The 18,223-nt window shown below is 35.1% G+C and overlaps 2 protein-coding genes across 2 annotated transcripts; both read left to right on the top strand.

The window, feature by feature from the left end:
* The first annotated feature begins 92 nt into the window (after nucleotides 1-92).
* LOC117123166 (laccase-7-like) lies at nucleotides 93-4,803 on the top strand. Its single transcript, XM_033269019.1, has 4 exons — nucleotides 93-429; nucleotides 687-834; nucleotides 2,738-2,877; nucleotides 3,958-4,803. Exons 1-4 carry the CDS (start codon nucleotides 166-168, stop codon nucleotides 4,156-4,158), a joined length of 753 nt encoding a protein of 250 aa, XP_033124910.1. The 5' UTR covers nucleotides 93-165; the 3' UTR covers nucleotides 4,159-4,803.
* Nucleotides 4,804-4,956: 153 nt separating this feature from the next.
* LOC117123525 (laccase-25-like) lies at nucleotides 4,957-16,997 on the top strand. The gene is given in 8 exon segments (XM_033269486.1): nucleotides 4,957-6,361; nucleotides 10,310-10,417; nucleotides 11,430-11,665; nucleotides 11,961-12,242; nucleotides 12,456-12,770; nucleotides 13,016-13,163; nucleotides 14,717-14,856; nucleotides 15,950-16,997. Coding segments are annotated over 7 exon segments (1,383 nt in total). The 5' UTR covers nucleotides 4,957-6,361; nucleotides 10,310-10,356; the 3' UTR covers nucleotides 16,151-16,997.
* The last annotated feature ends 1,226 nt before the right edge of the window (nucleotides 16,998-18,223 follow it).

Here is an 18,223-nt window from a genome sequence, read left to right as displayed (position 1 = left end):
CCTGCCCTGACAGGGAGAGTGTGCAGGTTCGAATCCCGACAGAGACAATTTTTTTCATACAACTGAATTGTGTAATCTAGAAATCAAGTTAATAATACATATATAATTGCTTAATATACAGAAGAGGACGACAAGGCTCTTGGCGAACCTGATAAACAGTTTTATATGGCAGTGGACATTAGATCTGTGAATAATGACCGTTACCATGATCCCGTGTACTATCCATTGGAACGATTTGGTTTCGAATACCGGCTGGAGATCGCCCAAATGAATGAAATCAGCTTTCTTCTTCCACCTTCACCACCTCTTACGCAATACGATGATTTAAGCGAAAAGCAATTCTGTACTAAAGAAACAACCTTCAGAACAAAGAACTGCACCGCCGAATATTGCGAATGTACACAGATTATTGAGGTCGACCTGGGTGATGTATGTTATTGAGTAATTTTACGAAAACAGCATGAAATTATAGGCATAGTACCATCCCCCTTTCCCCCTTTTGCCCCCCTTTTCTTCTCCCTTTTTTTCTCTCTTTTTGGGGTCCTAACCCTCTTTTCCCCAGGGATCCGCCTATGATGATAATGATGAAGATAGTGGTGATAGAAATAATAATTTAAAAATATTCTTAATTTTAGCCTGATATTATAAGAATACCAATAAGGATATCATCAACATTGTCCTTCCAGGTCGTGGAGTTAATCGTGGTAAATGAAGCCTCGATCATTCCTCTCAGCCATTCAATACATCTACACGGATATCACTTTCGATTTATCGGAAAAGGGAAGATTGGAGATACGACTACGGTTGAAGAGGTGAAAGCAATGGACAAAGCAGGTTAGTTATTCCATATTTCTACTGGAGGTTCGGGCAGAGCCTGGAGTGGGGTGGGCGGGGTGGGGTTCCTAAAGTAGGCCTATATAAGGTGATGGGAATCCTGAATGCAACCTTAAGAAGCAAATTCAATTAATGTTAGATAAACAACCGGTGGTGGCGCCAGAGATTCCCTCGACGAGCCACCCCCCCCCCCCATTGACGTCGATCGTTGGGGAACAGGGGACACGCCTCTATACATTTCGAAAGGGGGGGGGGACATAAACAAGTCAAACTTGATGTGAAATCCGTTTTTGTCATTAAACGTGTTTTTTTTTGTTTCTAATGTTTTTCTCTACGCTGTTTTTAGTCCTTTATTGCTCACTTGAATTTTTAGGCGCTGTGGTCTTTGTAGAGCGCCATATAAATGTTTGTTTTGTTATTATTATATCAATTGTGTGTCTCCTACCCCCTCTCAATATTCACCATTCTTCTCTACTTCTCAAACCGAGTAGAAAAAACAACAATTACGAATAAAAATATTCTCATTCAAAAACTGGAAACATAATAAATATAAGAACGCAAAAAATACATTATGAAATTCTTCTAAAAACTAAATAAATAACAAGAACAATGTAATTTAATAATGTAAGTAAAAATAGCAAATTGGTAATAAAAAATTACAATAAATAGCAATAGTTGAAGATATTATTATTATTATTATTATTAATAGTAGTAGTAGTAATAGTAGTAACAGCAGCAAAAGCAGTAGTAGTAGTAGTAGTAGAAGTGGTAGTAATAATAATAATAATAATAACAACAACAACAACAACAACAACAACAACAATAACAATAACAATAACATTAATAATAATAATAATAATATTAATAATAATAACAAGGTTGTGTAAGGACACAAAGAGCCATTAAGGTTTTAAATCTGCGCCTCCAATTAACTTAACGCTCAGTAACATTGATAGCGAAAGAATGCTTAAAATTCATCAATAGGCCTAAAGTAAAATTAATTACAGTGAGTGTAATATTTATAAGTAATAATAAAAATAAATTAATTATAATAATTGTATACGTACCGGTACTTATAAAAAAAGTAGTAGTAATATTTTATTCGTATTTTTAACAAAGATACTACTACTACTACTACTACTACTGCTGCTGCTGCTGCTGTTGCTGCTAATAATAATAATAATAATAATAATAATAATAATAATAATAATAATAATAATAATAAAACAGCAAAACGACAAAAGAAAGAAGAAAAATTGAACAAATAATGTTGTGTTAGGAGGGCACATTAAGCTATTAATTTTTTAAGACTGTGCCTTCAATAAGGTATTGATAAAGACATTGAACTTCAATGCATACAAACAAGCAAGGTAATCAATATTTTTATGAATGTTATTCTGCACAAAATATAATTGGGCATTTAATTCAAGATTTACGGGGCAAATTGAAACACTTTTTTATGATGAATATTCTGAAAACGTAGTGTGGAAATAAATGTTAATTGAATTGTAAAATAATGTTACACTTAAAATCAATATAATTAAATACGACTTATAAAAAGGTACAGAACGCCAGAGCTTCCGGGTATTTTGGCCCATGGGCCCTCACCGGCGCTCAGCCTCTGGACCCCACAGTGCTAGACATTGGGCCTCCAGACGGTCCAAGACGAGTCCCTCTTTCTCATTCACTCCACCCCCACTCCCACTTTTAAGCACTGATAAACGCCTTTGGGCAGCTCTGATATCTGGAAATGGCACGTTTATACTTTTTTTTCTTCAAATGGTTTCAATTAAAATGTTAATAATTATTATTATCATTATCACTGGGTAGGTATTACCATGATACCAGATGAAACATTTTGAGAATTAAGTTTTACATGCAATGTTATTGAATTAATCTTAAGGTAACCTGACTCGCAAATTACACGGAGCTGTCAGGAAGGACACGTTTGTAGTTGATGATGGTGGATATGCGATCATAAGGTTCCATGCAGACAATCCAGGCTGGTGGATGTTCCATTGCCATCTCGTTACCGACTTTAAGGTAAATTTTATTCCTGCAATATTTAACGAAATTGATCCTCAATCCAGTGAAAATATCATATAAGATACATCCCTGATGCTCATAAACCGAGCGAATGATCGTCGTTGTACTTGGGAGTGTATAGGGATTTACAGTATTTTAGTTATGTGATTCAATATGCTAAAACTACCTGCTTGGGGACTGAAAGCATATTATAGATCCCAGGTATTCAACCTTGTTAAATTGCCAATTTGTAATGGCCACGGCGGTGGCGATTACAAATTTAGTAAAACCATCCGCGGGCCGACATTGACTTGTGTCTTATAAGGCATAAGTCTTCTTAATAATAGGCGAATTATAATATAAAGCCTTGTTTATGAGATTGAAAATACTTTTAAACCTAAACTATGATAGGCTTTGTTTTGTAAAAATTATGGAGGAGGTCTGTGTAGTACCGTAGATATCCGTCTGTCGTGAGTATAATTTTCACAAATAAACTTAATAAAAACCCAATACTTTACTTTGTACGGTATGCTTCTCTGTGTTACGTGTTTATTGCCTTTTCCTTCAGCTGGTATTTCTATACATTGTTGTTATGAATTTATGAAATTCTTAATTTGTCTTAATACATTGTCATTTCAATTTCACCATATTACAATAAAGCTTATTTGAATTTGAATCAAACAAAGTTAGAACGAGAAAGCGTATTCCACTACAATTAACAGATAATATACCTCTAATTTTTTGGATAATTTGTTGGCAATCAATTTAATAATTTTCTAGTAAAACGTGTATTGAAAGTTGAAAAAAACACCAATTCGATAGGTGAGATTTTTGTTTCAAGATCTTACGTCGTATTCTTTGTTCATTCCCATACGTCATGATAATAATTACTTATAATTTGTTCCCTGGTAAGCATTGCCTTAAAGAGGGCGACCTCTACGACGAGCGCATCTTAGGCTCACTTCCAAACAACACAGAAGATAGGCCTACCACAGACGATAGGCCTCCACACATTCTAAATGTGATTCAATTTAATATCTCTTTGAAAAATATTTAAAATATGATTTTAAGATGCTTTCATTTTTCATTTTTGCTTAGCTTGGAATGGGCGTGCTGATTAAAGTCGGAGAGCAGTCGGACTTACCGGAGATACCTCCAAATTTTCCCCGATGCGGCTCGTTTAATGGCCAACAGAGATCCGAGGTAGATAATATCCAAGACAAACCGGGAAGCGCTTCAGCTGCATTCATTAGCATTTATGTCCTTTTGTTCTTGTTCATCTGTATCAAAGTTCTCTAGATTAGGTCATATTGTTGTTTTTTTTTAATACAGCACAAAATTATGTTTTCCTTTATTTGGTTGGCAGAATCACTTGAATGGATTTCGAAGATGAAACAAATAAAAAACCGCTGCTTGTATGTGGCGCTCTTTATTGTTTACTATTTATTGGTTATGTTGTTAATATTACGTATTATTTATAATGTTACCTTTATAGATTTTTATACTGTACCAAACTTTAGTTTTACTAATCTACATAGACGAATGATTGCCATGAACTGGTGAGTGGATATTAATGTACAGTATTGTTTTTCATGGATACAGTTTTAACTATAAATGTTGATCGATCACAGTGTAAAGACGATACACAACATGGCTTGACTTTAGTTTGATTGATAATTGTATATCTTTGCTTCTATGTTTTATGATGATTTACTGTAACACATGATTTAGGTTGATTTTAATATGATTAATAGCATTAAGTATATTGTCCTTGATTTAAAAAACTCTTATTTTTCTATGTAACTCTATTTTGTTAGAGGCAAGTTATGATAATTTTGTACCCCTTTTTACAGAGGCTGCTTTTCCTGCTTAGTGTTACCCAGACTTTCTTTGACCGGGTTCATTTTGCTACGTCACTTTGATGAATAAATGTTATGAAATCCAGACGAGTTACCTGTTGTCGTTGTATGTGTCGACCGCTACCCCACACAAATAGTTAGGGAGGCCGGAGCTTTTTACATTTCTATTACTGAATTTTGTCATTAGGGCCATTTTTACCTACTTGTCATTTGGGCCATTTTTTCCGGGGCCATTCTTACCTACATTCATGTTTTTATAATTCGTTATGCAAATTACGAAGTAATAAAAGTTCACCAGTGCTCTTTAAGTTACAATTAGGGCCTATTGTGTGTGGTCTACAGGTCGCAGATCATCACCAATCGAAAATGGCACAGCAAGGGATACAGCAGATTATTGAATCTGCTGTACTGCAAATCTCAAATCAATTAAGAGAACCCCAAAGTTAACGCCACGGCCCTCGAGAATCTCGATTTGAGTCTGTCGTGTCCGGGTCCGGGGCAATGTCCGGGGAAATGTCCGGACCCATTGCTAGTGATAGGCATAATACCGAGGCTCATCATTAGACACAGCGAACGAACTACCACGGTATTTTGCGGATTTCCCCCAAAAAAGACATGAAAATTTATATGAAGTTTACAACGAACGGTAATAATATAAATTTGTCCTGTAATGTTTTATTTGGATTAATTTTGACAATTATGAAGTTAAAAACAACTCAAAAATGTAATTTTAAAGATGCTTTGGTTGATATTATGAACCAACTAGTTCTAGTAGAATTGCCTCGAAAACAATACCGTGGTCAAGCTGCAGATGTTATTGCAATCGACATGTTAGTGCAGGGGCTTATGTATTTTTGTTGTTCGCAATTCATGTTAATTAATGGCAACAACGCTCTTCCGACTCTTTTTTACTGAACAAGAAAAATATTGGTGCCAATTTTTTCGAGGTTAAGTGGCCGCCATCTTGAAAAACAAGATGGCACACAATTTTACAATAATTGTCTCACGTGTTTTAGTAGAAAATGATTATTTAAACATACGCAACAGATTCATTGTAACCCTACACTCTCGGAAAACAGGAAAAAGTGTATTGCGCGGTAGACTTTAATCGTTTGAACTTACACCTTTCGATCGGTGGCGCTCGATGACAATCGGTGCGTTCGTAAATAAAAAGGTACAAGCTTAACTAAACAAATACATAAAAAGGAGAAATATGCATAAAAAATATACATATAAACACATAAAACTAAAAACAAAAGTACGGTAAGTCACAGAAATGAGAGAGTAGGTAGCCCCTGGAAACCAAGAAAGTTCAAAGAGCTTTCTCCTGTCTCCAACTTAATAACAATTATGACTACTGTAGCTACATAATAAAAAAATATTACACATGTTCAGCAATACAGAATTTAATTTACAATAAGGATTGAACATGCTTAATTTATGATCTCTTTTTCCATAAAAGATATAAAAAACGCTTTTGCGTACTTACATCAGAGCATGGAGGTATCATCCTCCATGATCAGAGCATGATACCAAGGCCATAACGTAGCAATAATTTCCGGTGGTATCTGGAAACTGGGATTCCGAACGGTTTTGGCAAGAGGTATCAATTAGACACCACCGGCAGAAGCAGCATAAACAAGGTAGGATATATTTCTTTAGTTATGAGACTGTTGAAATTTTGGAGTGCACTATATTATAAATATTACACATACGACTATAGTGTCTGCATAATTTATAGGGTTTTCACAGGAAAGGTGAGCTCATTTTGTTTTGTGTTTGAACTTATATTTGTTTTTGATTGTAAATGCTAATGATAATTCAATTTAACTTTTATAAAATAACATTCACCTAAAATTATCAACATGGAGTTTTTACTGTTGGCCTACGATCGCCCAAATAACACAGTCCTGACTCCAATGAGCAACGTGCACATCAAGTTACTGTAGTTAATCATGGGATGGGAATATTTCGGGAGCTCAATACACAGGTTCTAAACAAACACATTGGCATTTGAACGACTACATCATTAACAACCCAACCAGGAAATACAGTTGTAATCCTTCGCTTTGCCCTTTTCCCTTATCAGCTAAGCAAGAGGTCATCTGAATGAATGTAGGTAAAACTGGCCCCGGTAAAAATGGCCCAGGAAAAAATGTCCCCGTCAAAAATGGCCCCAAAAGACAAGTAGGTAAAATTGGCCCCAATGAAAAAATTCAGTAATAGAAATGATATTTTTTTTTAGTCTTCAAATATTTAAATACTGTAATAAGCAAGAATTGAATCAATAACAAATACAGTTACACAACAGATGCAAATAATGTACTGAGAGATTATCAGAAAACAACGGCCATTGAACATTTTTTGATAGTTGAAATAAGTTTATATGCAACTCATAGATAACCACAAAATTCACTTTTGTTAAGTATCAAATGAAATAACTTTACATGTTATAAACTGTGCAAATAAACAGTAGTTAAAGCATGTGAATCAATTGTGTGTTTGAAGGACAAGTTCATGTATGGGAAAAGGGAGGCTTACTTTACTTCAACAAATGTTCTGCTTAAGTTACTTCAAAGAAGTATTTGTTAATCAAATATTGTTTTTAAAGTAAACTGAATAACTAGGAATACATTTATTTAAGCAACTTATTTAATTGCATACTTGGTTTCTACTCCCCGCCAAGTAAATTTAAGTGCCTAAAACTATACTAAATAATGTAAACTGAGATACTATATACATAGTTATGTAAATATGGCAATTATGCTAAGAATTAAAATGGCGTGTAATTGTGAGGGTAAAGTAATTATGGTAGGATCAAATCGTATTGCTAAATCCCAAATACCTCCTAAAACACACTGTAGAAAACCAAACAATTCAATTGTGATTGAATCACTTGTTATATCAAAAAGAAAATTAAATATTTATAAGAACCTATTTTTTGGTTAAATTGTTGATTTTTTTTTGTGAAAAAATACTTGCAAATACACCACAATCCTCCAAACACACTGCGGACCCCATCCAAACCCTTTAATTACGATAGTAGAGCTCTCTTTTTCTAAAATAATAATAATAATTTGATGTTCATATAAACTCATTCTTTGTGTGGTTTACCAATACCTGGATTGAATTTCTGGAAAATTGTGATTCCGCTTCCTTGAAATTGGCCACAAATAAATTATTTTAGTATTAATAAATGCATGATTTATGTTGATTTATTGATTATGTTGTTGCTATTTTTTAACATTTAAATGGAAAAAAAATAACAAGTGTTATTCATGGCTTTTTTTAAAATTTTTGAATATTTTATCATTGAATATATAATTTCTGCAAAAATAATATGTAAATGGCAATTTATTTTGATGTTAGATTCCTTTTAAAAATTAAATTATTTCAGTTTAAAAAAATGCATATAATGATTTTTAAAAAAAAATCAGTTTTAATACAGAATTTTATTATTGGGGCCATTTTTACCTACCTGTCATTTGGGGCCATTTTTTACCGGGGCCATTTTTTTCTGGGCCATTTTTTCCGGGGCCATTCTTACCGTACACCATACTTTTATATCATCGTCATCATTATCATCATCAAGCTATTTCACCCACTGCTGTGGGAAGCCCTCCTCTAATATCTTCTTCTGTCTGGTGCTATTCTTGCCCAGTTTGCAGTTTCCATATATGTTTTGATATCATCTTTCCATCTTCTTTTTTGTCGTCATGTGTGGAAAAATAGGTGTCTCAACCTCTCTATATAGGCCTACATACACACTACTGTTTATTCTTTAATTAGGAGTTTACATGCTCAACATTTGATGGTCAACTTAGGCATATACACCAGGGAGCCCCTAATTATTACAAGACAAAAAAGCTGTGATACCAGTGCCACGCAGTAACAGTTTAAAACAATAGGAAGAACTTAAAGGTATGATGGACGTAAGGTTTAACTAGAAGGACAACGTTTTATATGCTGATGTAACAACCTAGTTGCATTGTTCAGCCGTTTAACTACAGGAACTGCTAAACCGAAAATTTGGCCTCATCATAAAGTTTATGGAAAGAGAGGAGATTATCATTGTATCTTAAACTTGCGAATGGGTTCCGGTGTCACTTGCCACCTGATCCGTTGCCGCCCGGCCTTTTGCCATCTCGCATTTATTGCCACCCGAACTTTTCCCACCCGGCCTTTGCCACCCGATCATTTACCACCTAGGCCCGTTGCCACCCTGCCATTTGGCACTCTAACTATACATTGGCAAAAGATTTGTTTCTGTAATTTGTTGATGGCGATCTATGTTGTATGTAATGGTAGTTGATACAAAATTTAACTTAAATTCTATATTTCCATAATACATTTCCTCACGAAAGACAACGTCGTTTATTTTTTCAATTTTTCTTTTTAATCCGTTCACAAAAATATGATTTTCTGCATTTATGTGTTTTATACAATCATAATCAACTTAAAATCATTTTTGCACATTTTTATGCAATTATAAAAACTTATAAAAAATGTTAATGTACAATTTGTATACCTTACTAAATGAATTAATTTACATATACATATGTATATAATAAAAAGGAGTCAGTCGTGGCTGACTAATCATCATAATCGCAATATATCTTACTAAATTCAATACCTGATTTCTTTGATGCGGATTTTAATTTCCATTTACCAATATAGTTTAAAGTACGTTCTTTATATAATCAAAACTTTCCAGGACTGAATATTTTATTTAAATGTTTTGTTTTTGTATCAAGCTGCTGGAAAAAGCTGGTAAATAATAAAAGTTAAATTTGTTTTTAAAAAATAAATTCCAAATAAATTTAGCCTCTTTACAATCAACAGAATGGTGTATTTCATTGGCTATTTACATTCAGTGCATAGATTGTTGTTTCATTTCATTTTTGTTTATGTATTCGACCATGTAAATATTAAAAGGCACAACGACAACAAGAAACAACAACACGATGGTCAGGGACAGCTAAAGCAAATAAATTACTGTAACTCAAAAGAGTCAGCTGACCCTAAAAACAGTTAAGATCAAAGGATAAGGTGAATATTGCACACAATAGAAAAGGTCAATAATTCTCATTTTGTGTATAACTTTCTTGTGGGTATAATCATATATATCATATAAAATCATAAATAATTTTGTGCATCACTCTAATTAAAGTACTTATTTTCTTTTGCATTATTAGGTGCAGATGGCAGATATATAAACGTCTCAATGTGACGGTTATATATCTGCCATTATTGTTAATAACTTTTTTTGTTAACTTTATAATCGCAGTTCTTTTTAATTAGAGTCGATACCTCTCATCATTAATACACTTTAAAAATATTTTCTTACTATAAGCGAAACACTAAAAAGATTAACTGTGCTAGGCGGCATAAACAATAAGCAGCCTTGAACTTTAAGGGAGTTTTTTTTTTTTTTTTTTTTTTAAATTTTTTTTTTATTGTCATTCCCAGGTTCGAGCTAAATTTGTTGAGCCTTCCAAATTTCATTCGCTTCATGCTATATCCACAACTGGAAATAATTATCGTGAAAATGTGAATCAAATAGCTAAACCACATTCATTTTTTACCAATAGAAGACACGTCTTTTAACCAAACGCATCGACGGAAGGCAACAAGAACTATGAGAACAAATATCTTATTTATTGGGATACTGGTTAGCCAAGTATTACAAGCAAAACTAGGTAAATTTCATTGATCGTCTAAAGCTTGGTTTCCAAATAATCGTTACACGCTATCGCCGACAGCTTTCGGTGATGCTGATTGGTCGGTCGAATTGGGGAGCCTTCCCTAATTCGTTGGGGATTGTTACGCAGTACAACGATTGCACTGAAAACACTGTAGCGACAATGTAGCGATGTTAAGGAAACCAAGCTTTACAATTTTTCATAAGTCTTCCATATCTTTGGAAATACCACGAGTGACTGGGGATTTCGCCACTTAAGTTCATATCATCAAACAAAGAATATGCCCACAATCAGGTATTTATTTAATTCCGTTATATAATGAAAATCCAAAAATCATATCTAAGAATGATCAAACCGTAGGGTTAACTTTAACAAAGTTTCAATACCCTTTGGTTTAATAAAACTGATCTTTTCGAATTCATGTATTTTTACACGGTTGGGAGTGAAATTAATTTTAAAATATTTTAATTGAAATGTGTACAGTATTTCACCTATGAATTGGGGGGTGGTGCCAGGATTTGGGGTCAGATTTGGGGGTTTCTCGGCAAGGGCGTTTATGGGAGTGCCCAGTTACTGACCAGAAAGGGGTAAAGGGAGATTTGAAAGATTTCTTTAATCGATTTTAGAGTCCTACAAACTCCCCGGACCCTACCTGCGCCACATGTTATGAAGATTCAATCAAAGGAATAGGATAGCTAGATGATGTTGCAGTATTAAACCTTTTGAAGATGACAAAATATTTTAAAAATCGTTGACTTTGCATTCTTTAGGCTTGGTTTCCATAAAATCGCTACACAATATTCCCGACAGCTTTCGGTGATGCTAATTGGTCGGTCGAATCACGGAGCCTTTTCGATTGCGTTGGGGATTACTATGCAGTACGACGATTGCACTGAAAACACTGTAGTGACAATGTAGCGATGATTTTACGGAAACCAGGCTGTACGGTTTTTAAAGCGATTGTAATTTTACGTCACTGCGTTTAATGTTAACCCATTATTTTTAACAGGTTCAGGGACATACTCATTGAATGGGATTGATTGCAAACGCCAATGCAAGTGGCCGGCCGAACCCGCGGTTTGCCGTTTCAATTTTAACATAGATTGGTATTAATCTATGTCTAAAGCGTGCTATGATTGTCCGTTCAATTTAACGCATTGCAAATCACCGGATTGTATACCACTCAATGGCGTAAAGAGAGGCATACTTGTCGCAAACAAACAGTTTCCAGGGCCTAGTATTGAGGTACGATTTGCTTTATATACTTTTAAAGAATAATACAGTTGACTCATGAATCGAGGATTCTAATTTTTTTTTTTTATCGAATTTGTCTATTAGGCCTAATTGTCATTTTTATATACCTTATTTATTCGAATAAACGCCCGCTTTACTCGTATAACTTTAGGTATGTTTTTCTATTACTGTTAGTGTTGTTAGTTTTTACTATCACATTTTATTTGAAAAAAAACTGTTGCATGCCCATATATAGTCATGATGTGCCTATATATGGTTATGATGTGATGATTATTAATTATCATAGGTATGTGAAGGAGACATAATCGAAGTTGAGGTTATTAACAATCTTCCTAGTGGAGAAGGGACGGCTCTTCATTGGCATGGTCTTCATGTACGAGAATCGCCGTACATGGATGGAGTCACGATGATAACCCAATGTCCAATCACATCTTATACCAACTTCTTGTATTGGATGAAAGCTGACCCGGTTGGCACTCACTGGTGGCACAGCCACGCCGGATTCCAAAGGGCGGATGGATTGTTTGGCGCCCTCATTGTACGACAAGCGCCCTCTCGTTACCTTTATTTACTATTATGATTTCCCTGCTGCAATATACTGTAAGCTGTTTTAGCTTTTCTGTAGCATATGTGAGTGTTTCATGAGAAAAAGTGCCTATGGGGTTAAATCTGCATGAGATTATGTAGGTTCGAATCCCGACAGAGACACTTTTTTTTCATACAACTGAATTGTGTAATCTAGAAATCAAGTTAATAATAATAGGCCTATATAATTGCTTAATATACAGAAGAGGACGACAAGGATCTGGGCAAACCTGATAAACAGTTCTATATGGCAGTGGACATCGGATCTGTGAATAATGACCGTTACCATATTCCCGTGTACTATCCATTGGAACGATTTGGTGTCGACTACCGGCTGGAGATCGCCCAAATGAATGAAATCAGCTTTCTTCTTCCACCATCACCACCTCTTACGCAATACGATGATTTAAGCGAAAATCAATTCTGTACTAAAGAAACAGCCTTCAGAACAAAGAACTGTACCGCCGAATATTGCGAATGTACACAGATTATTGAGGTCGACCTGGGTGATGTATGTTATTGAGTAATTTTACGAAAACAACATGAAATTATAGGCATAGTACCATCCCCTCTTCCCACCCCCCACTTTTTTTTTCTTTTCTTCTCCCTTTTTTTTCTCTCTTTTTGGGGTCCTAACTCTCGTTTCCCAAGGGATCCGCCCATGATGATAATGATGAAGATAGTGATGATATAAATAATAATTAGCCTGATATTATAAGTATACCAATAAGGATAACATCAACATTGTCCTTCCAGGTCGTAGAGCTAATGGTGGTAAATGAAGCCTCGATAATCCCTGTCAGCCATCCAATACATCTACACGGATATCACTTTCGATTTATCGGAGAAGGGAAGATTGGAGATACAACTACAGTTGAAGAGGTGAAAGCAATGGACAAAGCAGGTTAGTTATTCATATTTCTACTGGAGGGTCGGGCAGAGCCAGGAGTGGGGTGGGCGTTGTGGGGTTCCTAAAGTATGTGCCGAGGCTTTAGAGGGGATGATAATCCTGAATAGCCACCTTGAGGCAATTTCAATTAATTTTAGATAAACAACTGGTGGTGGCGCCAGAGATTCCCTCGACGAGCACCCCACATCCCCACTCCTTATGGACGTCGATCGTTGGGGGACATGGGACACGCCCCTACACATTTCGAAATGGGAGGGACATAAACAAGTCAAACTTGACGTTAAATCCGTTTTTGTCATCAAACGTGTTTTTTTGTTTGTAATGATTTTCTCTACGCTGTTTTGTAGTCCTTTATTTATGTCGCAGGAGGCGAGTACAAGACGAAACAAAGAAAGGAAAAGCAATGAGGTCTGCGAGGCTTGGAAGCAAAGCGAAGAGAGGATTCACATGTCTAATGCAAACTATTAAATTACCCCTTAGACCAAAACAAATATAGCGCCTCTACAAAATCGCCAAGTATACGCCCTCCCACAACACAAATTCACTTTTCTTCATTTTTAGGAAAAATGTGTTTGCTCACTTGAATTTTTAGGCGCTGTGGTCTTGGTGAATCGCCATATAAATGCTTATTTTGTTATTATTATATCAATTGTGTGTCTCCTACCCCCTCTCAATATTTACCATTCTTCCATACTTTCAAACCGAGTGGAAAAAACTACTAGGCCTATTACTACTACTACTACTACCACTACCACTACCACTACCACTTCCACTACCACTTCCACTACCACTACTGCTGCTGCTGCTGCTGCTAATAATAATAATAATAATAATAATAATAATAATAATAATAATAATAATAATAATAATAATATTAATGATAATAAAACAGCAAAACCACAAAAGAAGAAGAAAAATTGAACAAATAATGTTGTGTAAGGAGGGCAAATTGACAAAAGAAATTAATAAGGTATTGATAAAGACATTGAACTTCAATGCATACAAATAAGCAAGGTAATCAATATTTTTATGAATGTTATTCTGTACAAAATATAATTGGGCTTTCAATTCAAGATTTACGGGGAAAATTGAAACACTTTTTTATGATGAATATTCTGAAAACGTAGTGTGGAAATAAATGTTAATTGAATTGTAAAATAATGTTATCATTAAAATCAATATAATTAAATACGACTTATAAAAGGGTACAGAACGCTGGAGCTTCCGGGTATTTTGCCCCATGGGCCCTCACCGGCGCTCAGCCTCTGGACCCCACAGTGCTAGACATTGGGCCTCCAAACGGTCCAAGACGAGTCCCTCTTTCTCATTCACTCCACCCCCACTCCCACTTTTAAGCACTGATAAACGCCTTTGGGCAGCTCTGATATCTGGAAATGGCACGTTTATACTTTTTTTTTTTCAAATGGTTTCAATTAAAATGTTAATAATTATTATTATCATTCTCACTGGGTAGGTATTACCATGATACCAGATGGAACATTTTGAGAATTAAGTTTTACATGCAATATTATTGAATTAATCTTAAGGTAACCTGACTCGCAAATTACACGGAGCTGTCAGGAAGGACACGTTTGTAGTTGACGATGGTGGATATGCAATCATAAGGTTCCATGCAGACAACCCAGGCTGGTGGATGTTCCATTGCCATCTCGTTACCGACTTTAAGGTAAATTTTATTCCTGAAATATTTAACGAAATTGATCCTCAATCCAGTGAAAATATCATATAAGATACATCCCTGATGCTCATAAACCGAGCGAATGATCGTCGTTGTACTTGGGAGTGTATAGGGATTTACAGTATTTTAGTTACCGGTATGTGATTCAATATGCTAAAACTACCTGTTATGGACTGAAAGCATATTATAGATCCCAGGTATTCAGCCTTGTTAAATTGCCAATTTGTAATGGCCACGGTGGCCATTACAAATTTAGTAAAATCATCAGTGGGCCGACATTGACTTGTGTACTTCCAAATTATTTCATTGAACGACAGCCCCACACACTCAATTTTATAAGGCATAAGTCTTCTTAATAATAGTATTAAGTATTTAATAATAAATTATAATATAAAGCCTTGGTTTATGAGATTGAAAATACTTTTAAACATCAACTATGACAGACTTTGTTTTGTAAAAATGATGGAGGAGGTGTATGTAGTACCGTAGATATCCGTCTGTCGTGATCGAGTATAATTTTCACAAATAAACTTAATAAAAACCCAATACATTGTTGTTATGAATTTGTGAAATTCTTAATTTGTCTTAATACATTGTCATTTCAATTTCACCATATTGCAATAAAGCTTATTTGAATTTGAATCAAACAAAGTTAGAACGAGGAAGCGTATTCCACGACAATTAACGGATACTATACCTCTAATTTTTTGGATAGATTTGTTGGCAATCAATTTAAGAATTTTCTAGTAAAACGTTTATTGAAAGTTGAAAAAAAAAATGATTGGTGAGATTTTTGTTTCAAGACCATGCGTCGAATTCTTTGTTCATTCTCATACGTCATGATAATAATTATTTATAATGTGTTCGTTCCCTGGTAAGCATTTCTTTTAAAAGGGCGACCTCTACGACGAGCGCATCTTCGGCTCACTACCAAACAACACAGAAGATAAGCCTAATGCCTACCTTTATGGACTAGTCCCGGGAGAAGTCGACACATTCTAAATTTGATTCAATTTAATATCTCTTTAAAAAATATTTAAAATATGATTTTAAGATGCTTTCATTTTTCATTTTTGCTTAGCTTGGAATGGGCGTGCTGATTAAAGTCGGGGAGCAGTCGGACTTACCGGAGGTACCTCCAAACTTTCCCCGATGCGGCTCGTTTAATGGCCAACAGAGGTCCGAGGTAGATAATATCAAAGACAAACCGGGAAGCGCTTCAGCTGCATTCATTAGCATTTATGTCCTTTTGTTCTTGTTCATCTGTATCAAAGTTCTCTAGATTAGGTCATATTGTTTTTTTTAATACAGCAAAATTTAATTTTGTATGTAATATGTTTTCCTTTATTTGGTTGGCAGAATCACTTGAATGGATTTCGAGGATAAAACAAATAAAAAACAAATACAGTTTGTTCTTCCAAGTTAGTTTAAAAGTTCATAATGTTAGGCCCTATATCAAGCAGTTATTACATTTTAATTTTGTTATATATAATGATAACATCAATGCACCGATGTCAATCAATCTATTGTTTATTTAGACAAGAGTATTTTTCTGGTATGGTTATTATTCCAGAAGCCACAGCCAGGCAAAAGTAGAAAGCCTGAACAAAGTATACCTAGAGCCATGCAGAAAGCGAAAGGAAGGGGAACAGTTTCAAAGTTGATGATGATCAAACAGTAATTAGATTTCAAGTTTGATATTTCAACTTAACAATGATAACATCCTTCAAATTGATGGTTATCAAACAGTTATTAGATTTCAAATTTGATATTTTAACTTAGAAATGATAACATCAATTATTCAAATACTAATATTTTCAGGCAAAGTAGAAAGCCTAAACAAAGTAGTAGCTTTAGGATGCAGAGGCGGATTTGGAAGTAAGAAAATAAAAAATAAATAAATGAAGAAAGAAAAAGAAATTATTGATCTCTCAGAAGTTACAGAAAACACCGATTTCCCAGTGGCCTTAGGATAATGTTGTCTCTCATCGTCCCCCCACCCCCACTTTCGCACATCTCTGGATCTGCCCCTAGGATGTGTTCCATTTACTGTTATGAGTTGTGGTAGTTAATAAGATTTTGGTATTGGTAGAAGTTAGTCCTGCGAATAAATACTAACAGAGATTTTTTATTGGTGCGTATGTACCTCTTATTTGTATGCCTAGGCCTAAACAGTTCAAATAATTGACAAAAATACAGAATATAAACAAGTTCGACGGTACAAAATGGACACAAAACATCAACATCAACAACGAAAGTGGATCCCATAGTCGAGAGAATAAGGCATTGGTCCCCGGGTGCTTTCGTATAGTCTATTTTGTTTTGTAGTGGAGGATACAGGAGGAGTGCCTATGCCATGAGCTTCAGCGTTTTGGCCAATTTATTCTTGTCTCTAAATGATTTCACACGTTGCGATTTAGAGGGGAAAGGCCGAGTGCCCATTTTGTCACTCCTCATGCGTTTTCTGCGCGGTCACCTCACCGTACATACCATATTATTATTCAAGGCGGATCCAGGAATTCGAAATAGAGTACCGGTACAGTACTCGCGTGAATAAGCGCCCGGGCGCTTAAAATATTTTTTTGCACTTTTTGAGGGGCGCTTATTCTAACGGGGCGCTTATCAAAACAGAGTGGCGCTTATGGAAATAGATGAAAATCGAGTGGTTATGAGAAAAATGTAAGAAGATGAAAATTGGAAATATACTGTCTGTCCAGAGAGCTCTCATCTGTCCAAGATAAATATCCTCATTTTGATATTGACTAAAGGAGAATGTGATTCCATTCCACACCTCAAATCATGCCAACATCCACAGTCCAGGATTGACTGAATTATTGAGGGGCGTTTATTCAAACGGGGCGCTTATTCGCGCGAGTATGGTATTCGAGGTTTTACGGTAGTAGTATTAAGTTTATAGAGGGCGGTATTATTCACGAACTCTATGATTCATGTATCGTGTGATGATAATCACGTAATATCATAATTACTAATTATCAGTTCAACCTGGCAGTACCATAATTGTAATATCCGCAGAAGTCATTATTTCTTCTGAATTCTGACTCATCCGCGCCGCCGAAACCCTTCAGTTATGACAATCTCATTGGTGAAGTTCTCTAGTCCCGCGTATTAATCACAATTGTCGAAGCTTTAAAGCCATGGGTCCGGGGGATTTTTTTTTTAATGTTGTACAACAGATTTTTCTAATACACATATTTTACGAAAAACTTAAGAGCGGTTAATGGGATACATATTTTTGGATACTGTATTTAAAAACAGGGGGAAATGTGAAAAAAAGGGGTTGATAAAAAAAAATCTCCGAAGCCTGCTTTAAAAGGAAAAGCGGGAAAATTGTTGG

The sequence above is a fragment of the Anneissia japonica genome, unplaced genomic scaffold (genome assembly GCF_011630105.1).
Source record: "Anneissia japonica isolate Jap-2015-1 unplaced genomic scaffold, ASM1163010v1 scaffold288292_len1863012_cov191, whole genome shotgun sequence".
Classification (NCBI taxonomy): Eukaryota; Metazoa; Echinodermata; class Crinoidea; order Comatulida; family Comatulidae; genus Anneissia; species Anneissia japonica.
Note: the sequence above shows the minus strand (reverse complement) of the source record. Positions and strands in the feature narration are given on the sequence as shown.